The 26,762-nt window shown below is 37.4% G+C and overlaps 1 protein-coding gene across 1 annotated transcript in view; it reads left to right on the forward strand.

Moving 5' to 3' along the window:
• Nucleotides 1-26,762, forward strand: part of LOC135224527 (nucleolar protein 6-like) — a 254,757-nt gene that overhangs the window by 80,836 nt on the left and 147,159 nt on the right. The window contains exons 8-9 of the mRNA XM_064263598.1: nucleotides 12,101-12,261; nucleotides 18,155-18,275. Coding sequence (XP_064119668.1) covers nucleotides 12,101-12,261; nucleotides 18,155-18,275 — 282 coding nt within the window. The remainder of the gene's footprint in view (nucleotides 1-12,100; nucleotides 12,262-18,154; nucleotides 18,276-26,762) is intronic.

Here is a 26,762-nt window from a genome sequence, read left to right on the forward strand (position 1 = left end):
TTCAAGGAAAGTTTTCTATCTTGGAAGGAATATGAAAGAGAACTGATTCACTTTGTTACTTAAGGTTTTACAGCCTTTTGATTTGATACATTTTAACATTTGTTGGAAATGTGTATGCATATTATCTTCACATACAATTAGCTGTTTAGTGTGCACCAGTCAGAAGTTGTTTTTATTACTTTGTTACTATTATTTAGTATATACGAGTCATTTTGAGGCATTGCAGAATGGAACTACATTTTTAATATTATACTCAGTTTCTTTTGGTTTTTCATCTAGATTAACAAATTTGTCTGGGTATGGTTACATGTTAATGTCTTCATACAAGAACAAACCTCCAATTTAAATACACATATTGTTTATTGCACAACAGTTAGCCAGGAGGTGAGGTAATTACTGAAGAGTAAAGTGATAACTTTTACTCAAGTAGGAGTCATGGCAACTCAGCTTGTTGCATGAATGCTGCTCCAGTAGTGTCTCTTCAGAATTTAAAATCTTGACAGTAATACTAGGGTTAGACATCGTTGAGTATGGTACTGACAGTCAGTTATTGCCCCTTTGTTCGTTAATACTTTTATAGACATGTTTTATATGTCACTGATTATATCTTGTTTTTTGTATACTGTAAATTAGGGTTAATGGTGTTTCATAGGCTCCAGGTACAAATACTTTGCCTGGGAATTATAGGTAAACAGTGCATTTTTGGTCCTTTACAGATTCTGGAAAGTGATTCACATTCCATCTACTGGCATTTGCAGTCTGACTTTGTATAACAGCTGTTACTTAAGGTTAATAGTTTTATTGTCTAGGTTTAAGCCATTGTAATGGCTTATTTAAGCCTAGACAACAAAAAACCTCCGTTCTACTCTTGCATAGAGTCCCTCTCTTGTTGGTAAACACCATTTTTTTATTTTTTTATTAGACAAGGCACTGAAAGATTTACTGGATCCAGCTTCTGCCTTAAAACCTTGGAGCTTTCAGCCTGAGCAGATTTTGAACCTTGAGAAGGAAAAGGAGGTTCTTCTGTGTTCAGTTATTATGAAGTAGTATTGTTATTCCTTTTTGTTTATCAGCAAAGTTACGATAAGTAACTGTCTGGGAATATCAGATGCTTTTGGTAAAAAACAATTAAAATGATCACAAATTCACTTTTTTCATAGACCAATACTGTGTATTCACTAATTAATAATTTTTTTCATATTATGTCCGTGACTAAATACAGATTTTATAATAAAGATAATTTACAGTGTAGCTACATACTTATAATGTATCTAGTATTAAGCTCATTCCAGGTTAGGAACTAAACTGAGTATAACAGGTGTATCTCTCTCTCTCTCTCTCTCTCTCTCTCTCTCTCTCTCTCTCTCTCTCTCTCTCTCTCTCTCTCTCTCTCTCTCTCTCTCTCTCTCTCTAAGGGTAATGTAAGATGTATTTGAAATCATTTTACTTTTAAAGTGTTTTTGGAGATAGAGCATATTTTACATTATTTAAAATATTTGCCAATTATTTTCATGTTATTTTCTAGTAAAAGTAAACTGTAAAATTAAATAAAAATAACCAGCGAATATTTTAGATATTGTACAATATGCTCTATCTTCTAAAAACATCTGTCTTCTAAAAACACTACAGCAATATAATTCCAAATACAAATTACATTACCCTTAGAGAGAGAGAGAGAGAGAGAGAGAGAATTGAATTGAATCTAATTTTACCTTACACCTATTGTGCTCATTCAGTAGTGAATAAAAAGTGTTACTCTACAAAAAAAAGTGAGTGATAATTTTAGAGATGCAGCCCAAGAAGAAATCCATGAATTAGATAAACTTCCCCCACAGAAAAGTGAATACAGTTCTCGGGATTCGCACATTCGCGGATTTCTCTCTGGAGCATTTTCTCCTATTATTCGCTGTATTTTTCTATAAGAAACATCCACGAATTCCTGTTTTCTTGTCAAATTCATTGTAAAAAGCACTTTTTGTGTTAAAATTATTAAACCAGGTATAAACATTTTTAGTGGGGTTTTCTTGAGTTTTAACTAACAAAATAGGCTGTTTTCTGCATTTTTATAGGGGTTCGAACTATTCGTATCCCCCGCGAATGTGGAGGGACCATTGTAATGTGTTCCACAAAATTCTGTGACAGGATGAAAAGTGAAAAATTGGGGTAGCACTGTAGATATTGATATCATTAATGCATTTCCTTTACTCAGAACAGGAAGTTTGTGTCATTTCCTTAGGCTGTTCTAGGTAGGGACCAACTAAACAGTAGGAATCTGATTGTGCCTACAGAGTGTTCTGAATTTTCAGCAGTCAGTTTCTGTAAGAACTGTAATAACTCAACTATAAGCCTATTCATGACTTGGAACAGACAGTTATCTGTCTTCAACTTCTGAGTTTTCAGACTGGTTTGGCAGGAATTTTTTGGCGGATCGTATTAGATATTTATGAATCTTTACATCTTTCATATTTTATGTTGGAAGAGAGACAATTAAATTTAAAGGATCTAAGGACTATAGAATGTTCCTAGTAGTTCCTTGGTGGCTGTAAGAAGATTGATTCCATCTTCTATTGCCACTGTAGTATATCTCCTTAGTAGTCATTCTTTCAGGCAGTTTTTCAAAGATCTTCCATATGCTAGTTTTCTAAGCTTCCACATGATTCTGATGTTCATGTTGACACCATAACCATCTTGTGCCAGACTGAGGTTTGTCTGGTGTGGACTGTGAATCTATCCTTAATTTTACATGAAGTTCAACTGCTAAAGTTTTCAGAGGAAGTGGTGAGTTTGTCTCTGCTGGAGTTGGGTTTGAGGCATTTCCTAAGCATGCATCTCTATAGGCAACTTCATTAAGTTTTTTAGATTCCCAGATACACTTGAACCTCTTAAAACTGGTATTCTATGGTCCAGAAACTCCTGTGTTTCGGCTTGATTTTAAATCAGCTGCCATTAGTTTGTTCCGCTGCCACCAGGGACGTGCCACGTATTGTTTACAACCTCAAGGCAGCAAAAATTATGCCATATATCCTTTGTTTGTATGAAAATAGTTGTTAGTAATGTAAATATGCATAGTCAAATATGTTTTTGATATTAACTTTTTAAGAATAAATATATATTTTTTAAATATTTCACTTGAGAAGGCTCAACCAAGCCAAACCTTTTAACTTTTAGTCAAAACAATGAGACATTTGTCAATCACAAATTCCTTACTCTGTATGTGCTTGAGAGACAGTTTTGATAAATTCGTTTATGTAACTATGTATTTACCTATTCGATATGCCACCCATGAGATTATATGATGCTAGAGGCAAGAAGTGCAAGCATAAATCTTTAACCATGCCAGAAAATCTTGATTTCATTAGCGAATAGTTTATTGCTCATTTTCCTCAATAGATGGCGCCGGTGTACTTTGTTTACGTTCTGACAGCGACGGTGACATTCAAAAGCAGTTATCGCCGAAATTCATTCATTCATTATTTTTTTCTGTGGTCCGGCAGTGGCCTGGTCCCAAGGTTTCCAGATTTAAGAGGTTGGACTGTACTCTTAAATGCTGTCGGTTTCAGCTTTTAGAAATTTTAGTTCTGCGCTTTCATACATTTTAGGTAACACTCAAGTAGACATTACTTACAACATGGACCTTAAGAGGTCTTTAGGGCAGATGTAACTAAGGTACCTGGTATATCATAACTCTCCTTTTGGAGCCTGGATGCTGTTGAGTTTTCGCCTGCAAAGCTGTTTGAGTCTAGGAAAAGCCTCATGAAGGAATTAAACCCGCTCTTGGTAAGAGTATTCAAAGTGTTGCAGAATGCTGGTTTTTGAATTGAAGATTCTAGTCTTTTTTTCCTTTAACTGGAGTTGAGAGCAAAATTAACTATTTTGAGACATTTCCCCTCCAAGGTTGTTTAAATGCAGACTTGACCTAATTTAAAGGTAATGAGTTTGACTCACTTTTATACCATATAAGGGCAGTTATAGTGTACTCAAATAAATTAAGCCTATTAGAGATAATATTAATAATTTTATGGATATGAAAGAGCGAACACTACTCTGTCTAAATGCACTGCTCTCTCTCTCTTTCTCTCTCTCTCTCTCTCTCTCTCCTTTTTTTTTTTTTTTTTTTTTTGTAAAATTAACACTGGTAACCTCATCTGAGTTATTACCTTACTGAAGGTAGTTATTAATTTTTAAAGTTTTAGTAGATGTACTCAGCTGCTGAGCTGGTGTATTCAAAACAGAAGAGGTTTGACATCCAGAGGTTGATGTCAGACAGTAGGCTGTAGGGATCCCCTGTTACTGACTTGTTTGAGACTAAGTGAAGTCTTGTTTGTCAATGTATGTTCACCAGTGCAAGATCCTCTAGTTCAGGCAGTGGGCACCAAGCTGTTCCCTGATTAGGACTCTAAACTAATGCCTTTCCTCGTTTTGCTATGTTCCAGGAAGGCATCAATGTATTAGGGCAAATTTGTAAGTTGTCTCATGGTATTGATTATCCTAGATGACCAAAGAAAGCTGGATTTCCAGTTTGTTTCAATGGTGGGCACAAGCATCCAAGAGATGAATGGTCCATCACAATCCCACAAACTGCTGATGACTGCATGGGATGTCCTTTGCTTCTGGTGAGGTCAAGGCAGGAACTCACAGTAATTCCATTATCAGTGCTGAGAGAGAAAACTAATCACTGCCAAAACCAGTGGTCAAGGTACAAAGTCATGGTCTCACATTAAGGGTTTTTTTCCAGCACTGATACTTCTGTAAATAAAATGGTTAGTCTTTTTAATTGGCTCAAAGGTCATGTTGGCTTTGGTTATTAGGCTTGTCTAAGGACAAAGACATGAATATGTATTTCAGGGTGTTAAGGTGGAGTTTCCTAGGTCTCTAGTACTGGCAGTCCCCAGTTATCGGTGGTCTCGGTAAATGGCGATCCGGTTTTATGGTGCTTGTCTAGAGCAGTAAAATCGGCGACTTATGGCACCATAATGGGCTAAGTTTCGGTTATCGGCACCTAAAGGTGCTGATATTAGAGTTATGGTGACCTAATATACTTAGCAGCATTAACCGGTTATCGGCCCCATTAATCGAAACGCTGCGCCACAAATTCCATAAATTGCTGAGTTTTGGTTAATGGTGTTTTTCGCTTATTGGCACCCTGCCGAGAACAGAACCCCAGCCAGTAACTGGAGACTGCCTGTATGTACTCTACTTTGGCATCTGTATGCAATTCTTCAGTTTATTTTATTGTCACCATTTGAACTGTTTGGAACAAGCTCCTTGTAAAGAGGTTTCTATGGAAATTTCATGATGGCCACAACCTTTTTTAGTTAAGGTAGGCTTTGCTAAAGACAAGGAAATTAATTTTGCTTTATTTTGGGATAACAATGGTTTTGGCAAGGCCCTTACATCCAACCGTATCTTTACTGAGCTTCGAGTCTCTAGGGCATGGGGAACGTGACCCCTTGGTGGTCCAGTAAGGACATAAAGAATTGTTTGAACTGCACTAACTGCACTGATGTAAAGGTTCTGTGAAGAGTGGTTCAGAAGCCAGACCTGAGAAGAGTAGGAATGTAATGTCCTTTTCAATAGGTCTGTGGTTAAGGACTCTTATGCCAGTTTCTATCCTTAATGGAAGGTAAACCATCTGACAGGTGAATTAGTGGCTACAACTTGTAAATATGGAAAGAACTTATACTTGGGTAATTTATTGAAGTTAATCAGTGGATAATGTTTTTATGATTTATCTTCTTTGGACAGAGATTAAATACGAATATTGCAGTTCAGTAAGTCCTCAGGTTTGTACAGGGGGTATGATGTCCTCAGTCAATCAGTAGTCTCTTCCCCCCCCCCCCCCACCCCCCCCCTCTCTCTCTTTTTTGCCTACTGCTTTGTAAACCTGGTTGTTGGTTTTCAGAAGCTTGGGGGGTATTGGAGGTACGTAGTGTTAAGGGCACCAGCCGACCAATATAGGGCGAAAAACACTAAACTATGAAAAAATTCATGGAGCTTCGTATGGCAATGGAGAATGCGTGTACGAAATATTTTGTCAAAATTCCTCTTACTTTTATAGTTACAGGGTAATTAGTAAAAGTAACTCAATAAGCCAAAAACATTGATTCGTACAAGAAAATGCAGTATTTTTTCTGTTATTGTAAATTCTGATAATTATTATCAAACAAATTTTGAGCAGTGTCATCTGTAGAGATTTCATGAGTCACAAGATGGGAAGACTAAGCTTTACATCCTTCAGTGCGAGCAGTAACATAAAAGAGGGTACACTTTCGAGTTTCACGTCTGACATTCGCTTGCTTTTACATTGTTTTTTCTTGTTTTGGCAAGAATTTCATCATGCTAAAGAGGAAAAGACAAGCAAAACATCTAGCTAACATTCAGAAGAAGAAAATTGACTCTAATAAGAGTTCAGAATATCATAATATTGGTGATAATAGCGAAGTTAGTGAAGGAGAGGGAGAGAGTGTTGCGTAAGAAGGAGTACCCCGTCTCGCCTGACGCAGTGCCCCAGGCTACGATCTTTGCGCAAAGGTATCTTCATTTATGATTAAATTATGAGAAATAACTCAAATTAGGTCTATTAATAGTACCCAAAAAGGAATATCAAATTCATAATCATGATTTATTAACATTGTGTTTGTCTTTGTAAAAATACAAGGAAAAACTTTGAATGTCCATATCTCAAAATTATACTTATTGACCTTTAAATTTTATCTTTTCCCTTAGTTTTAAAGCTATAGCATTGAATTTTAGTATATAACTCAGAAAGACATTATAGAACAATCAAATGTAGCCCTTGCTTCCAGTTTTTTTATTTTTTTATTTTTACATTTCCTGATTTTTAAGGTTTATTTTCTTTACCATAATGAAAAAATTCATATCTAGCAAAAATATTACTTTTAGAAAAAACTTCATTTAATTGGAGGTCTACTTCAGGTCTATACTATATGGTAGTAATCCCAGGTCTTAATATTAAGTATCAAGGGAGGAGATAGAATTTGAAAAATAGTTATTTCTGGTTCAACCTGTGTCGGCCGGTGAAATGTTCCTGTAGCACACATTTCTAGGTATAAATAGATGCTTAATATACAAGAGAAAAAAGCTATATGGAATGCTAGAGTTACTACCTCCAGCTCGCTCACCCATAAAGGGTGTCGGTATGGCACAAGGGCGAGTGGAAGCCACTACTACAGAATCTCTGCCAATTAGAAGTTTCCTCTCAAAACCCCTCTCTAGATAGGTGCCGTTACAACGTCTACCTTCCGCTCGCTACTACTACTACTCCTGCCCAAAAGATCCATTCCTGATAGTTATTTTCAGGATAAATCGCACTGGCATCACAAAACTGAAGGTCAGAGGCAAAAATCAAATCATTAGCTGGCCAGCTGGTGATAGAGGGTGAAAAACACAAAGTCATGATAAAATTCATGGAGCTTCGTATGGCAATGGAGAATGCGTATACGAAATATTTCGTCAAAATTCCTCTTTGCTTTCATAGTTACATGGTAATTAGTAAAAGTAACTCTACTAGCCAAAAACATTGATGTGTACAAGAAAATGCAGTATTCCTTCTGTTATCGTAAATTTTGATAATTATTATCAAACAAATTGTGAGCAATGGCATCTGTAGAGATTCCATGAGTCATAAGATGGGAAGGTAATGCTTACACAGCGTTCAGTGCGAGCAGAAACATGAGAGAGAATACACATTCAAGTTTCACCTCTTGAGATTCGCTTGCTTTTACGTCTGTTTTTCTTTGTTTTGGCAAGAATTTCATTATGCCTAAGAGGAAAGACAAGCAAAACTTCTCGTTGATATACAGAAGAAGAAAATTGCTCTAATAAGAGTTTAGAAGATCATAATATCGGCAATATTAGCCGAGTTAGTGAAGGTGAGAGAAAGAGTGCTGCGTAGGAAGGACCGCCCCGTCTCGCCTGACGCACACTGCCCGCCCCAGGCTACGATCTTTGAGCACAGAGATCTTCATTTATGATGAGTAACATTTAGTAATACCCAAAAAGGAATATAAAATTTATATTAATCATGATTTATTAACATTGTCTTTGTAAAAAGAAAGTACACATTCGAGTTTCACCTCTGACATTCGCTTGCTTTTATGTCTGTTTTTCTTTGGTTTGGGAAGCATTTCATTATGGCAAAGAGGAAAAGACAAGCAAAACATCTCGCTAACATGCAGAAGAAGAAAATTCGCTCTTATAAGAGTTCAAAAGGTCATAATATTGGCGATATTAGGCAGAGAGAGAGAGAGAGAGAGAGAGAGAGAGAGAGAGAGAGAGAGAGAGAGAGAGAGAGAGAGAGAGAGAGACGTCTTGCTTGACACAGTGCCCCAGGCTACGATGTTTGAGCAAAGGGATCTTCATTTATGGTTAAATTGTGATAAATAACATAGTTTTGGTTTATTAATACCCAAAAAGGAATACTATAAAATTCATAGTAATCATGATTTATTAACATTGTCTTTTGTAAAAATACAAAGAAAAACTTTGAACGCCTGCATCTCAAAACTATACTTCTTGACCTTCAAATTCTATCTTCTCCCTTAGTTTTAAAGCTATGGCATTGAAATTTGGTATATAACTCAGAAAGACATTATAGAACAATAAAAGAAAGCCCTTTTTTCCGATTTTTGTTCCATTTTTTTCTTAAATTTTTTTCCTGATTGGTAGAATACGTATATGGTAGCAATCCCAGGTCTTAATATTAAGTATCAAGGGAGGAGATAGAATTTGAAAAATTGTTATTTTCGGGATAAAACGCACTGGCATCACAAAACCAAAGGTCAGAGGGGAAAATCATATGCTGTTTGGAGATGTCCCAAGTGACCTTATTAAGTGATATGAATGTCAAAGATTTGTTCTTGAAAAATGACATTAGCCAGCAGGTGCCCTTAAGTATTAGAACTGTACATTTTTGTATGTTGATACGTGTTAGTTATGCATCATTGGCTCTGCAGGGTTTTGGCACAATAACCCCACCCTTCCTTCTGCTGAAGGGGACACCCTCCAAAGAGACCTCGGGTATCTTCACAATGAGGATTTTTTACCTGAGTAACAATTCTTCTAAGGCAGCAGTAATAGCCAATGGATTGAAATTATGGGGTAAACAAAGACAGGTTTTGTACATATATTTTGTTAAATGTAGCCTTTAAAGAGTTGGCAGATTTCCACCTTGACTACCTTTTTCAAATGTAAAAAAAAAATCATATCTTAGTTTTACCAGACCACTGAGCTGATTAACCCTTAAACGCCGAAGCGGTAAAAATAAAAAACTCCCCCGAATTCCGGAGCCGGTTTTGAGCGAGCGCGGAAGCGGAAAAAATAATTTTTTCAAAAAATCAGAGCGCGCTTAGTTTTGAAGATTAAGAGTTCATTTTTGGCTCCTTTTTTTTTCATTGCCTGAAATTTAGTATGCGATCATCAGAAATGAAAGATAATATCATTATCATATGGTAATAATGCGATATATGGTAGCGAAAAAAAAAAAATTCATACATAATTGTATTAAAATCACGCTGTGCAAAAAACAGTAAAAGCTAACGAGTTTCTCTTTTTTTTCGTTGTATTTTACACTAAATTGCAATCATTTTGATATATAATACATTGTAAAACAATAAAAGCAACACCAGAAAAATATTATCACAAAATGATGTACGAATTCGTAACGCGCAGATGTAAAAAAATGTTTTTTTTAAATCACCATAAATCTAAATATTGTTCTAGAGACTTCCAATTTGTTTCAAAATGAATACAAATGATTGAATATTACGATACTGTAAGAGTTTTAGCTTACAATTGCGTTTTTCGACCATTTCGGTAGAGTCAAAGTTGACCGAACGTGGTTTTTTTTCTATTTATTGCGATTTATATGCAAATATTTCGAAAGTGAGAAAAGCTACAACCTTCAAATATTTTTCCTGTTATTTTACATGAAATTGCGCACATTTTCATATATAAAACTCTATGAAATGCCTAATATGAAACGGAGCAAATTTTCCGAGAATTCGATGTACGCAATTCGGAGTTTTATGGCGGAGAATCCGCGAGCGTAGGGAAGGAAAGTTTTTTTTCATAAATTCACCATAAATCGAAATGTTGGGCTAGAGACTTCCAATTTGTTGCAAAATGAAGGTAAATGATTGAATATTACTAAAATATAAGAGTTTTAGCTTACAATTGCGTTTTTCGACCATTTCGGTAGAGTCAAAGTTGACCGAACGTGGTTTTTTTTCTATTTATCGTGATTTATATGCAAATATTTCGAAAATGAGAAAAGCTACAACCTTCAATTATTTTTCGTTGTATTCTACATGAAATTGCGTACATTTTTATATATAAAACTTTATGTAACGGCTAATTTAAAATGGTGCAAACATTACCATAATCGCACGTATGATTTTTTCGGAAGAGTTACCGCGCGGACGTAAGGAAAATTTTATTTTTTCATAAATTCACCATAAATCGAAATATTGTGCTAGAGACTTCCAATGTGTTACAAAATGAAGGTAAATGATTGAATATTACTAAAATATAAGAGTTTTAGCTTACAATTGCGTTTTTCGACCATTTCGGTAGAGTCAAAATTGACCGAAGGTTGAAAATTTGTCACTTATCATTTTTTATATGAAAATATTTCAAAACTGATAAAAGCTACAACCATGCGTTGTTTTTAGTTGTATTGTGCATGAAATTGCGCACATTTCCATATATAAAACTTTATGTAATGGCTAATTTTAAAATGGTGCAAACATTACCACAATCGCATGTATGATTTTTTTTGGAAGAGTTACCGCGCAGACGTAAGGAAAAAGTTTTTTCATAAATTCACCATAAATCAAAATATTGTGCTAGAGACTTCCAATTTGTTGCAAAATTAAGGTAAATAGTTGAATATTACTACAATATAAGCGTTTTAGCTTACAATTACGTTTTTCGACCATTTCGGTAGAGTCAAAGTTGACCGAAGGTTGAAATTTTGGCACTTATCGTTATTTATATGGAAATATTTCAAAACTTATAAAAGTTACAATCATGAGTATTTTTTGTTGTATTTTAAATGAAATTGCGCACATTTTCATATATAATACTTCATGTAACGGATAATTTAAAACGGTGCAAAAATTATGTCAAAGTGACGAAATAATTTTTGAGATTTGTCACTGATACTTTTTAGTGCTATAAGAAAGAAATTCGCGCTTGCGCGCCTGCGTAACGATTGTAAACAAAACAACGCCTTGATCCTTGAACTCCCAGCATCCCCCAAGGCGCGTGATTCAAAAGTTTTCAGCTGGTAGGCCTATAAGTATTTTTCCGTGAATTTTTAAAAAAACTTTTTTGAGCCGACGTATGGTATGTCCATTCGGAAATCGGGGGAGATTTTGACTCGACGTTTAATACGTCCATTCGGCGTTTAAGGGTTAACAGCTCTCCTAGGGCTGGCCCAATGGATCAGATATTTTTACGTGGCTAGGAACCAGTTGATCACCTAGCAACGGGACCTACAGCCTATTTTGGGATCCGAACCACACTGTATCGAGAAATGAATTTCTATCACCAGAAATAAATTTCTCTGATTCCGCGTTGGCCGAGCCGGGATGTGGAAATTAGCTATACGATGGAGAGGAAAGATTCATAAAAGAAATACTATAAAACTTAATTCAAGGTTTAATTTTTAAGTACTTACTTCTCTATTATATAAATTGCCCTCCCTACTTCCTCACATTCAAAGTGAACAGAAGTAGACTGACCGGCTACGAGTGTTTGTACCTATCGATCCCCTGTTGAGGGGTGAGGGAAGTAGATGAAAAGAAGATGACTATTCAAAGAAAACCGAGTGTTCTCATTATTTCGTTTTAATCTGTTGAACAACTGCTGGCGCAAAAGTATAAGCTATCTAATGATTATAAATATTTTAATGTTCTTATGATTATAATGTTCAAAAATGTATTCTAATTATTGATTTGTTTAAAATAATTGTAAAGGCATATGTAAAATATTTGGTCATTTCAGTCTATAAAGATAAATTTTTTCATATAAGCTAATTTCAGAACCTATGGGATATCTTAATTTAAATTTTTTTCAGAGGAATACAAAGCAACACCACATTGCAATTGGTCTAGTGCTATAGACGTTGTGATGCAAGACCATTTTCAGCACATTAGTGGCACCATTAGTCAGCATTCAAACATGATACAGGGAATAAAGCTACTGAAGGTTTGGTTAGCACAACGAAATTTCAGCAAGGTATGTTCATAAACTTTACTGACAAATGTAGTGGCAAGTTAGATGTTGGGTAGTACAGTATATAGTGTTGTTAGTGAACTTTTTGTAAATGTGACTGTTGGATTTATGGTATTATATTGATGAAATGTTTATTTTGTGAATAGTAATATAATTTTTTATGTAAGGACCAACTGGAGGTCAAAAGGAGAGTAGGCAGTCCGTGGTTATCGACGGGGCTTCCGTTCTAGGCCGGGTGCTAAATGACAACCACCATTAACCGTTAATGGCACTTCTGTTAGATATTTTATGGGGCCATAACTCTATTATCAGCACCTTTTGGCACCAATAACTGAAACTTGGCCCATTATGGTGACATAAATTGCCGATTTTTTGTGCCATAAAACTGGATCACTATTAACTGAGACTGCCAATAACCGGGGATTGCCTGTATATGATATGGAATTTATTCTTGGGATGTGTATTCAATATCCCTTCATTCAACTTTTTGCATGGGACATAGGAGTATGGTATAATGCTTGTGACTAACTCATGGCAGCATGATCATCTCAGTTGTTGTCACATTTAGTAGCTGTAGTATGCTAAACAGTGACCATTTAACAAATTTTCTCAGGGACTTTAGTATATTTGCCTTAATTCATCTGTCACGGGTTTGAGGTTTATGCTTTTGGAAGAGTATATTGTTAAAATAGTATCTTCATTTTTGTATTATATTTTGTATTTGTTATATCTAGCAGACAGACAGCTAGTCTGTGGAATAGTGTCACTCAGGATCTTGGCTAATGGGATTTGAGTTGTTATAAAGTATAGTAAGTAATACTTCAGATTTTATGATGTTTATTTGCAAATCTTGAGAATGCATTTAACTGAGTAATATAACAATCAGTTTGACAAACACTATGACACCAGAGAGTACTGGAAGGATGCATCAAGCTGAGAATGCTGTTTTATCAGAACTCAAGATTTAGAGTGATTTAGTGGCATGTACAGAGGAACCTCGACTAACGAAAGTCCGTACTTACGAAAAATCCAAGTCTCGAAAGCAAAGACGAAGATTTTTTTGCTTCTGTACACGAAAATAGTTCAGGTTACGAAAGGGTGTACTGTAAAGTCTGAGATTTGCCCGGACCTCCGAGAACAATTTTAAAACGCGCACCAATAACTCAGTAGACTCGCCACTATCCTCCCGCTCTCCCATTGGTTCCTGATGCTAGTCACCGCCGTAAGATCCTGCTCTCCTATTGATCAGCATCTATCCCATCATGCTTCTACGTAAAGGTGTCCTTCGGCCACTTCATCTCATCAGCGTTATCGTACACACACAGAATTCGTTCCATTCACATATACTCTTTTGTTAGAAAATTATGTAAGAATGAAGGAAATCCCAGTCTTAACTCATCTTTCTTTCAGTGCAGAGGTCGGACGGCAAATATTAATAAACATATATAATATGTTTATTAATATTTGCAAATAATAAATAATATAACTGTAATTACAAAAATTATATGTTGGTGTCCTACCTCGTTGGTCGCGGGTTCTATTCTTGGCTATTCCATTGAGGAGTGAGAGATGTGTATTTCTGGTGATAGAAGTTCACGCTCGATGTGGCTCGGAAGTCACGTAAAGCCGTTGGTCCCGTTGCTGAATAACCACTGGTTCCATGCAACGTAAAAACACCATACAAACAAACAAACAAAAAACAAAAATCACATGTGATAGAACTTTAAAGAAATGCTTCAATAATCTTTCCATTTCACTCTTTGAAATAAGGGTAACTCTCTCTCTCTCTCTCTCTCTCTCTCTCTCTCTCTCTCTCTCTCTCTCTCTCTCTCTTCTCTCTCTCTCTCTCTCTCTCTCTCTCTCTCTCTCTCTCTCTCTCTCTCTCTCTCTCTCTCTCTTATGCAGATGTATGTTTTATTTTGTTTGATAAATAAATTATTTACTAATTTTCAAATATCAATTTTAATGTAAACAGCAATAACATCAATTAAGTAAAGAAAATACTAAAGTAAATTAGTAAGATTTTAGTATATAGATTAAAAAATTATGTAAGAATGAAAGGAAATCCATTCTACCCCACATCTGTCTTTGAACTCCTGGTAGCCAAGTTGAGGCAGTTGGGGTCCAACAGCTGTCAAATATATCAAGTAATGTGACAGGAGGGGAGAGAATTGCATTGTGTTGCCCACTCAAGTTCATGTAATTTTTCTCTCTCTCTCTCTCTCTCTCTCTCTTACTAAGATAAGAGGATTTCTATGGTACATCTGTATGTTTGTTAATATTTCACATAATAATATGATAATAATAATAATAATATAACTAATTTCAAAATTCATATATCATAGTACTTTAAAGAAATAAAATAATCTATCCATTTCACACTTAAATAAGGATGATTTCTCTCTCTCTCTCTCTCTCTCTCTCTCTCTCTCTCTCTCTCTCTCTCTCTCTCTCTCTCGCCACACTAGATACATATGTCATAGTGGTAACTCTCACTTTCTGTTTGGGCTGCAAGTATATCTTTAAGGGCATTACTATATCTTATGGTAAAATAATATTATATATACAGTACTACTTTTCAAATAATATTAAGTTTAATGAGATTAAACAATAACGATAACATTCCCTCTCTCTCTCTCTCTCTCTTCTCTCTCTCTCTCTCTCTCTCTCTCTCTCATGTATGTTTATTTGTTTTATAGTATAAATAAATGATTTACCTTATAATTAATTTTCAAATATTAATAAGATTAATAGTAAAAAATAGCGATTCCCAGTCTTTTTATCCACTTCGGGAAAGGAGGGCAGGGGAGTAAATGACAGTTTGATAAGACGTATTGGCGAGGGGAACGGGTCAAATCTAGGAATTCTCTCTCTCTCTCTCTCATCTCTCTCTCGTCGGATCTCTCTCTTCTCTCTCTCTCTCTCTCTCTCTTCTCTCTCTCTCTCTCTCTCTCTCCATTATTATTCTCTATGTCTCAGAAATAATTCATAATTTCACTTTTGATGGTCAGATATATGATGTTGCCATTCAATGCTCTCTCTCTCTCTCTCTCTCTCATCCTCGTCCTCTCTCTCTCTCTCTCTCATCTCGTCTCTCTCTCTCTCTCTCTCTCTCTCTCTCTCTCTCTCTCTCTCTCTCTCTCTCTCTCTCTCTCCATTATTTTATTCTCTATGTCTCAAGAAATAATTCATAATTTCAACTTTTGATGGTCAGTTATATGATGTTGCCATTCAATGCTCCTCTCTCTCTCTCTCATCTCTCTCTCTCTCTCTATTCTCTCTCCTCTATCTCTCTCTCTCTCTCTCTCTCTCTCTCTCTCTCTCTCTCTCTCTCCATTATTATTATTTCTCTATGTCTCAGAAATAATTCATAATTTCACTTTTGATGGTCAGATATATGATGTTGCCATTCAATGCTCTCTCTCTCTCTCTCTCTCTCTCTCTCTCTCTCTCTCTCTCTCTCTCTCTCTCTCTCTCTCTCTCTCTCTCTCTCTCCTATTGGCTATAGGTATATATTTTTAGTGGTAAAATGTTTTTTAAGATGATATTAATAATATAAGCTCAAAGATTAATACAGTAATAGGTTATTAATTCAAGGTATATTTGCAGCAGGATGTTATCTAAGTTATACATTTGATATCTGAACTTTCAAGATAGGCAGTTATAAGCATTTTTAGTGGTGGTTCTAACTATTTGCTGGGGTGAGTGGTACACAACCCTCACAAATACGGGGGGAACACTGTACTCTCTTTGCCAAGTCCAAACCAGTATATATAATATCCAATCCCACATGTTGCTCCTGTCAAATTTACAAACTTTACCATGAACTGTATTCTGGCAACTACATACTGTTCCACTGTTTCATAAAATACCCAATATACCAAGTGTCCTCAACACCTCACCTAAACATGCTACTCTCCTTTAGATCCATCCATAGAATGGGGTGAAGATAGACTCCTATAACAGACAAAATGAAAGAACGAGCTTTAATAAAAAAAAAAAATGAATAAATAAATACTTTTAAATAAGGAAATATTAATTTTTTATACAAACCAGCTCACAAACCCATTGCCTTTAATTACAACCCATTTATTTTTCCCCCCTTACTAACAAAGTAAATTTCTGTTCTCCTGTTTAATAAAAAAACCAAACAAAGTACTCCAGTTCCAAGCATTAAGCCTACTGCAGTAAGTAATAAGGGCACCTCCTTCTGAAGGACAGAAGTAGCCCTTTTTGGCTTAAATAGGTGTTTATTTTTGGTGGCAGAACACATGGGAAGGGAAGGAGGTGAGATTAGAGGTCTGATATACAGTAATACCTCAATCTTATGCGATTCGAGTTGTGCGAATTCACAATAACACAAACTTTTCATTGGAACCTAACTAATTATCATACACGATTATTTCACAGACACACAAACATAAACAACATTTTTCAATCCTGGAGAAACCCTGAAAGGTGTTTGTTCAATTTCTTTTATAATTTATAAGTTTTCAAGCTTTTTATGTGTAAATCAAATAACATTAAGCAATAAAAATAATAATTCTCTCTCTCTCTCTCTCTCTCTCTCTCTCTCTCTCTCTCTCTCTCTCTAGCTCTCTCTCTCTCTCTCTCTCTCTCTCTCTCTCTCTCTCTCGTAGTTAGCGATGGCATAGATTATTTTTAACATTCATTTTTTCCTTTACCTTCTAGAACTGTAATTGCCTGTTCTAAAACTAATACAACTAAGATTTGTATTAGTCCAAATGAAAAGCAATTGTTTGTTCATGAAAAGGAATTTTAGAAACAAAGAGAAGGAGACAGAGTAAAGAATTTCTTAAAAGTGGTTGAGAAGATTTAGATTGGTTGGTTGAAAAGGAGAAAGAAGAAAGAACTATGTACATATTGTGTATGTAATCTTCATGCACTCCTATGTTTTTAACAATCATTTATTTCTTTTTGTTATGGGTAATGCATGAAGCTAACTTTTGAATGAAATTACAGTAATTTCATATAAAAGTCAGCTCAATATTTAGGGAGCATGATTAGGGTCATATTTAGGTTCACACTCTAGAAGTAAACATTTATTGGCATTTTTAGAGACCGTGCTAAACTTATGCAAAAATTCCCCTTACATGACAGGGTCTGGAACCTAACCTTGCGTAAGTTCAAGACATTACTGTACTCATTCTGGAACTGCAGCTAGTCATCTTAGCTTTCTCAAGTAGGAAATATAGAGATACCAAACACTGGTCATCAAGTAAAGTTAGTCTTGGAGAAATAGGCAGTTAAGGAGGTTTAGGACAGTTTCTCAAAGATTTTTCAGTTGATTGCAGTGTGACTTTGGGGTAGATTTTATCACAGCTCTTGCCCACAGAACCTTCAGCAGACCTCCTGCAAGATGGAGACAGGTATAACTCCATCAACCCTTTGAAAAAGTATGTTATACAGCATATTACAATTAATGATTAAGTGCTGTTCTCTTCAACCTAATCACTCCGTGGAGTATACCATGGCAGCATGGGTCTCCTTATCTGTGGCATTCTCTGATGGAAAGACTAATAACTTTTGGTACACACAAAATACAGACCTCATAAGAGCTGCTTTTTATATAAAAGTTTTTTATAATTAGCCAGTTGTGTCCATTTTAGAAGTTCGTTCTTCACACCTGAATAAACAATCTGGGTAATTGTGGGTGGTAATGTGCTATGTAATGAAACATTTGTCTTTTTTTTTCTGTCAGCTTGGAACAGACTATAAGAATTAAGAGTGTAGCTGCTTGTGACTTGAGGATCTGCCCACATATGCTCATTACTATTCGGTGGCTGCACTCTTATTCTTTCTATTTAAGATTGACTGAAGTGTCTGAGATGATTTAGTGTTCAAAAACAATTACCAATACAATTTTTATTTTCAGGGACTGAGGATGATATCTAGTCATGTTATTGCAATGTTGGTTATTCATCTTCTTCAGGCACGTAAAATTAATTCTCAGATGTCAGGATATCAGGTTTTTAGAACTGTTATTCTCAACCTTGGTAAGTCATCCTTGATTTTATTCATCAGATATTATGTTTGTTTTTATTGCTGAATCCAGTAACTATTAATGCAGATTTTTTCTGTAATGCATTTGCTGTTATACATATATTATAAAGAATTTTATCTCTTGATAGAATTGTCTCAAATTGTTATTCATGGGCAGATGTAATGCTATTTTAAAATGGTGAGAACCAATGTCTTAACTTTTTCTTAAGTTTTGTATTCATGTTTATATATATTCAACTCCTGGACACAAGGATAAATTGCATCCTGTTGCAAAACCTCAATATGAGGACAATATACAACAACCTCCAAGTAACCTTTGGGTAAAATATACACCTTAAAGTCACACTTTTGAACAAATAGCTTTGCAGCTTTGTTGGGGCCTATTCTATAGTCAAAGGCCAAGGTTCTTGCTAAAAAAAAACATAGCTCCTGTAGAGGATAACAAAGGAATGGCTGAAGTAGATGAAATACATGGGTGTATACTATATAAAGATTTTTAGTTCACAGAGCTGTTTTCAGTATGCTGCTTGAATTTTGATTGGTTGGCCCATTACAAGGGTGGCATTTGTAGGCAGGCAGAGCATCTAAAGTCCTTTTTGATTGTTTTAATTTGTTCTTGTTGATGTTAAGTTGGTTGGGTGTTAGGAGGATCTTGGTATGGTTAGGAGATCAGGTGTAGCAATCACTTGGGTGGCTTGGGGGGGAGGAGCTATTACTAGTATTGAATGTTCTGGTACTGGAGCTCATGTTAAGCTTATTTGGTTTTCTTTGGATGATGGTAAGAACTCCAGCCTTTCATAATGTTCATCATGGTTTTAAATTTTATTTTGCATTTATAATGTCTCAGTGAGTCAGTATGGTCTTATTGGAAGAAGAGTCTAAAATTCCAAAGTTGTCAAGAAGAAAATGGCCTCCAATCCCATTCAGATATGGTAGAAGTCTTGGGTTCCATCTCCAATGAATGAAGATATGAAATAAAAATCCAAAAATTCTGAAATGAACTGAAAATCCAAAAAGTCTGAAAAAATGATCCAAACCAAATGAAGTTCTTCCTAACACCATCCAACTTGACCTAAACAACAACAGTCTTCAGCTATGAGCAGGAGCTTATTACATTTTGTCAGCCCACAAACATTAGCCTTGTGAAGGGTCAGCCATTCAAACATGAGATGCATGCCAAAACCAACATTGTGAACAAAAAGATTTTGTGTTGAAGCTTGTGCATCTGTAGAAGCTTCAGATAAGTAAATAAACTAAATTTTGCAGGCTGCGTTAAATGTCTCCAGATTCTGTGTTCCTCAAATTGGTAAATAACAGAAAAATATAAAATCAGTGTAGAAGATGCATCGGTTACTTTTAATGACATTATAAGAGGGCCTACTACCCAACCATATTACAGGCAGTCCCTGGTTATTGGCGGGGGTTCCATTCTCAGCAGAGTGCTGATAAGGGGAAAGCTGCCAATAACTGAAACTCTGCAATTTATGGCGCCAAGTTTTGGTTAATGGCGCAGGTAACCAGTTAATGACATCTCTGTTAGATATCTTATGGTGCCATGACTATTATCAGCACCTTATGATGCCGATAACCAAAACTTAGCCCCTTATGGCGCCATAAATCGCTGATTTTGTGGCTCCATGAACTGAGTCTGCCAATCACCAGGAACTGCCTGTATTATTATTAAGCTTGCAAGAGTATTCTTTACTCACGCTGGTTTTTTATTATCTGTTGTGTTGGAGCAAACTTGGAAGTTCTTAGTAGCTGAAGACCCTTGTTGACATGGTCAACAGACTATAAACCTAAGAGAGCTCCAAAACTAAATCAGCCTGCAGATGGAGAAAAAATGTAGAAAAGGTAATAAATGAATAAGTATGAGGCATTGAAAATAAAACTGGTACATCTGAATTCAGGAGACATCAGCAGAGAACAGGTATTAATTTGCTCTTTGCTTAAACATTTGAAGATCATAAGATTAGGCAGTTGCACCAGACAAACTGTTCCACAATTTAGTTTAATCAAGATCAAACTTCAGGCAAACTGTGTAGTATTAAGCCCGATATTAGAAAGCAACACTCTTTGCAGCAGCAGCCTGCCTAGTGTAACAAGCCAAAACACCTAGGTTAGGTAAAGAAGAACCCAAAGAATATTTGTCATTTTATGCAACAAACAGTGAACTAACTTTACATCTATGCCACAAGTGAACATTAAGGGTTGGCAAAATAAACTTGATTGATGACATAACTATCCGAGAGTTGAAGATGAGAATCAGCACCAGAAGATCATACTGGAGAACAGTTGTCCAGATATGGAAGAAGAAAGAAGAAAAGTTAAACCATGTCAATAAAATAGCTTGATCCCAAAAGACCAAAACATTCTGTTAGATACCAACTTTTTGAGAAACAGACAAACCAGTTTTACGTACATTTCTCAAAAGTCAGTCTCTTATCGAAAGATAGACTTAAAATCTTGAAAGCGTCGCTGACATGGAAGCCATACCAGTTATTAAATCTAAATTCAAAGGCAAAAGTGTTCTGGAGTGACTTACTAGCTTACCTTGTGTTTTAAAAGGGTTAAACTTCATTCCCCAAAGCCTACCTCACACATGAATACATACCAGATCTTTATGCAAGGATTCTGCAAACTCTGACCTAACAAGAATAGCATCATTGGTAGTATATGCAATTACAGGCAGCCTCCGGTTATTGGCAAGGGGCTGATAAACAAAAACTGCCCTTAACCAAAACTCAGTGATTTTTGGCACTTATGGCACAGATATTCGGTGAATGGCGACTCTGTTAGGTATTATTACTGCGCCATAACTGTATTATCAGTGCCTTATGGTGGTGATAACTGGAATTTGGTGTGTTATAGCACCTTCAATCGCCAATTTCATGGCACTAGACAAGCACCATAAAACCAAACTGCCATTAACCAATTCAGCTGATAACCAGGGACTACCTGTAGTTTGTTCTCCAGACCTCGTCACATGTTACTCATATAGGGCAGTCCCCTGGTTATCAGCGATCCTGTTTTATGGTGCTTGTCTAGAATCAAAAATCAATTATTGATTTTCGAGGCCATAATGTGCTGATTTCCAGTTATCAGGGTCAATAATAGAGTTATGACACCAGTACATGCCTAACAGAGTTGCCATTAACTGGTTATCAGTGCCATAAATCGCTGATTTTCGGTTATCGGCAAATTTCGCTTACCATCAAGCTGTCGGAACAGTACCCCCACTGATAACCAGGGACTCCTTGTATAGAAAATAAAAAAACAACAGTGCAAGAACAGCACCTTGAGGAATATTTAGATGACACCACTAAAGCTATTATACTGGCCCTCAACACAGATCCTTTGGGCTCTGCCTATTAAAAGTTCCCATAAAATAGTAAAAGATCCACCACTAAAATCAAAACTGACCATACATGCCTTTGCACCCTCATCAAGAGCTCCCAGTGCTTGGGATTGTTCCTAAATTTCATAATCCATCCATTCATCTTCATCAATAGCACTCTGTAAGACAATAGATAGTGACAAATTTAGAATATGAAAGTCATTGGTAAATAATGTGCAGATTCTGAGAAAAGTTTAGCACTGTATTGACTTACTAGTAGGCTAACTCAGGAATGTAGGCTAAATGTGTTAAATGAAGTAAACTAATTTAAAGAAAATTATACATTATGAAGTTATAAAACGATGAAGTTAAAATGTATGAGTAATAAAATGATAAAAAGTATTGTCAGAATTTAGCCAAGTAGTAGGCTATGACAGAAACTAGTTCTGTGTATAATGTATGGCAGGAAATTAATGCTATTAGTTGAAATAAAGAGAATGACAAGGAATACCTGTAGTTGCCTCCACAGTCAAACCTGTTGTTGGTCCCAGGTATCGACAGACAGCCACTGGAAAGGTGTCCTACTTGATGTGTAGTGAGGAAGGAACTATCTGGCCCTATCGGATCTCCTAAACCCAGTCCCAGTCAGACTCCCCTTACCCTGAGAGGAGACACTGTCAGTCCATGGGAGTCGGTCGAGCCTGCTTCCGCAGGTCTCCACGGACAACCATTGAAAAGGCGTCCATAATGTGCATGCTTTGTCCTCCAGTGTGAGGTTGAATCCCTGTGTTAAGAAGAGGCACCGATGGCGTTTTCAGGATCCCAGCACCCAGTGGATCCAAGTGCCCAGCGGATCCAAGCACCCAGTGGGATCTCTGTGCTCAGTGAGATCTGAGCCCCCTACAGGATCCAGTGGATTGGAACTATCAGTGTGATCTAGGCATCCATGGGGATCCAGGTAAACAGTGGGATCCTGTGGATCCAAGTGTCCCAATGGATCAATGCATCCAGTGGGATCCGAGGAATTGAAGTGTTTGGTGGGATCTGAGGGACCCAAGTGTCTATTGGGATCTGGTGGATCAAGAGTTCTGTGGAATCCAAGGGATCCATGCACCCAGTGGGATCCGAGGGATCCATGCATCCAGTGGGATACGAGGGATCCATGTGTTCAGTGGGATCAGGGGAATCCAAGTGTCCAGTGGAATCCGAGGGATCCAAGCACCGGTGAGTGTTTATATATTCAGTTACAGTGCTTCCACCTGTCTGCTTGGCGCGAGCGTTCAGGCTGCCAGCACATGCTGTTATCCTGTTTTGTGTTCCAATTCTCATTTGACAAGAACCAAATCTGCCTCCAGACAGTCTTCTGTGTCAGTGTGGTTGAGTTTCTGAAGGAAGCTCCCTCTTTTGGGTTTTTCCTAGTCATCCTAGCATCTGTTGGGGTTGAAATTTGACTTTAGTTTAAATGGAGCATTCTTGCCAAGGTTTTGGAAACCATAGTTCTCTCTCTTTGACACTAGATGAAGATCAAGAGGGAGACAATCCAAACAGTTTTTTCCCCCATTCTCCAAGAACATAGATAGGAACTTGAATGTGTAGGGAGTCTGTCGTCCAGATCCCCGTCGGAACTCCAGAGAGCTTTGTAGTTCTATCTTTCGGGACAGGGCTCCCATTGGAGAGTCTGTGTTTGGCCTCTCCATAACACTTCAGGCTTTCTCCTGATTCCTAGGTCTTCTTGCATATGTCTTCCCTCTTGTCTGAGCATAACTTTAGTTTCGCTTGTCAACTTGACTACTTCTGCCGAGCCTAGTTTTTGTCTTCTTTTCAGCACCTCAGATCTAGGTAAGGAGCACACTCTGGAGAGCTAAAAGCCTTTCTCCTATGGCTCTAGTACTGCTTAACCTACCTCACATCAAGACTAGGATAGTCTATTTAGATTAGACCTCTAGCTCTCTTTAAATAGGGAAACTGGATCCAGTGTTCTCCTTACACTAAGCAGTAGAGTTTTCCTCAATTGACAGATCAAATCTTCTAGTCAATCTAGTCTCTTGATTTTCAGACAATTAAGTTCAGTATAATGTACTGGACCATCAGAAGCATGTCCTTCCCATCATGAACTTTTGATCTCCTAGGTTGTTGGGATCTGGTTATTGTATGAAGCAATCCAACCCTGGACCTGTTGTCCTCTTCAAGAATGGGCAACAGGCACCATAACATAGATGGTCCTCCTCGGCCTTCATCACCTTATGCCTTTCTACATGATTGAGGAGGTGCTAGACAGTCTCAGGTTTAATTTTCAATTACTCTCCTATTCCATTCTGGCACTTGTAATTGCTCCCAAACCTGCCACAGTTGTTGGTGAACTATCCAAGATCTGTCCTCCAGACAACCATGTCTTCGCAGACAACCTAGCTTCAGAGATACCACCAAGGGTGATCGATCTTGTCCAGACAGGTGCCCGACTATCTGAAGGATTGTCTTTTGAAAAGTCTTCAAGATGTGTTGCAGAGGCTTTTACGAGATTCAGAAGTTGCCCTCTTCATTTACTAGTCTTAGTGACTGCCTTCCTAAAGCTGGTGTCTCAAATTTTTAGTATTTCTTGCTTCCCTTGAAGAGGTATCGATCTATGCTTATCTCTGGTTAACCTCAGAGATCTGGATCTTTCATCTTCTCAACGACTTCTGAAGTCCTTTGTCAATGCGCAGCTAGGAGCAAGAGATGCGGTGTCCTCATTTATCTTTGTTTTAACCAAGATTGAGGATCCACTCAAGACCTTGATCTGTGGTTTCTCCCTTGTAGCTTAACGGACACTCTTGGCTCTCAGGAACTGTGTCCAGTTGCGAATTCCTGACGTCCCTGACATCCAGCTCACCTGACACCAGTTACAGCCTTGCACCCGTGCATGCCCCAAGCACCCAGGGGCACTCACCAAACTAGAGGACTATTGGAGTCATTTTTGGGTATTTACCTGAGCAGGACTTGGTAATCAAAAGGGCCTTCTTATCCTTTGATGGTCACTCAAGAACCCCCATCACCTTCTGACCAAGATTGCTTTGGCTTTAATTCTAAAAAGATTTTATCTCCAATACACTCAGATTCAGGAAAACACCTTTGCCTTCTTTTAGTGAAAGCTAAGAACATCAGAGCAGCCTCTGCCGTAGATTTCAGGCACATATGCCCTTTTCCTTGTATTCTGCATCAACCTACTGGCAGTATAATCGGCCTTTGTGTCTCTCTATCATAAGAAGTGAGAACCAAACCACTTGCTCTAATGGCACCAGCTAAAGAACTTCCAGAACTTTGAGTTACTAGCTATCTTTGTGCTCAGAGGTTCAGGTTTGTCTGGTGCCAACTTTAGAGCATACGGTGTCTGCAAACTCCCAGCAGCTTGGCTGGCACCCAATTTGCCTGGCTGCCAGCTACAGTCTTCCACCAGCAATAATTATACCTCACTTCAAGCTACCATGGCTCACGTTGCACCATCTCCAGACTTGCATCAGCTGCAATCTGTCGCTAACTATAGAGCATCCAGAACCTCAAGCTGCTAGCTCACCTGATGTCCAGCTTGCCTGGTGCCAGCTACAAGTCTGGCCTCAGCTATAGGGATCCCAGCGCCCAGCGTTTTGGGCTCCACTGGTGCTCAACTCGCCTGGCACCAGCTACAGTCTGGCGCCAACTTGAAGAGTTACGGCATCCAAGAACTCCTGGCAGTTCAGCGGGTTCTCAGTTCGCCTGAAGTTCATTATATATCAAGAAATGAATTTCTAATCACTAGAAATAAATTCCTCTGATTTTGCATTGGTGGCAGCAGGGAGTGAACTCAGGTTACCAGATTGAGAAGCCACTACACAACCTACTCATCCAGTGAGGAACTTAGTTCACCTGAAGCCCAGCTTGCCTGGTGCAAGCTACAGTCCGGCACCAGCAATTTATGTACCAATCTGCTAGCTTCCACAACCCACCTGGTGCCAACTCCAGACTGGCGCCATCTTAACAGCGTTTAAATTCTGCAGTTCCACAGGATAGGGATTGGTATGGTATGGTAAGAAGAAGCATAGGATGTTCTCCTATCTCTTCACCTTCTAGCAAGGTAGTATAGAGTTTTTAGGAGCCAGGAGGTACAAAGTACCTGGAGCACCCACCACACTCAGTGTATGGGTTGTGGTTTATTTCAGTGTAGGTGACAATATTTCTGGTTGTTTTTTATGTTGGTACTGCATCCAGGCCAAGGGCACCTTTTAAAGTTTCGCTAGCTATTGGATAACTCCTTAGCTAAATAACTTCCACCGTTGATGCTTTACTAACCAATTGGGGTACTCCATTGCTGCAAAGCTCCCAGTTAAGTAGAGGCAACCCTTGGCTTTACTGCCATACCACTACAGGTCAAGTTGAGCAACAATCAACTGCAGTTTTTTTTTTTTTTACTGCAGGCTCTCTTAATTAACAAGGAATGACATGCATTGTATTTAATGTTAGCAACTTTTCTATATCAAATTCATTACATGACTTAATGTTTTGGAGTAGAATACTATGTCCATGTGTCCCACCTCATTTCAATATGGGGTTCAGCTATGTAGTTACTTGGTAAGTTGCTTATATAAAAAAATGACCTTTTTAAAATAAAATAAGATTTTATCTATATATTTACCAAGTAACTACAGAATCGGAGCCCGCCCTCCTCCCCTCTGATGAACATTAGGCACAAAATAAATGAGAATTCTGCAGGTTGTTCCAGTATTCTGTTAGTGGAATGGGCTGTTACCTACACAAACTATATTGAGGTGCTACCTGCAAAATTTTGAATTTGAGCTGGCATATGATTGGAAGCAGTAGCTATGTAATTACTTGGTAAGATATATATAAAATATGACATTTTTATTCACATTCATCTTTAAGCCCCCCTTTCTAAAGACTCCTGCCACTCTCCAACACTTCTCTGTATGCCCACATTTTCAGCAGCAATCCCCAGATCATTGGTATACAATAACTCCCACAGCTCTTCATTCCTCATCTCTTTCACTCAACACATCTATGATCAGCACAAACCAAAATGGGCTTAATGCTGATCCCTGGTGTAATCCAACACTAAGTTCAAGGTTTTCTGTTGTCCCAGCTACTGTTATTACATTTGTGCTCATTCTTTTAT

Source organism: Macrobrachium nipponense, chromosome 12, assembly GCF_015104395.2.
Source record: "Macrobrachium nipponense isolate FS-2020 chromosome 12, ASM1510439v2, whole genome shotgun sequence".
In the NCBI taxonomy this organism is placed as follows: Eukaryota; Metazoa; Arthropoda; class Malacostraca; order Decapoda; family Palaemonidae; genus Macrobrachium; species Macrobrachium nipponense.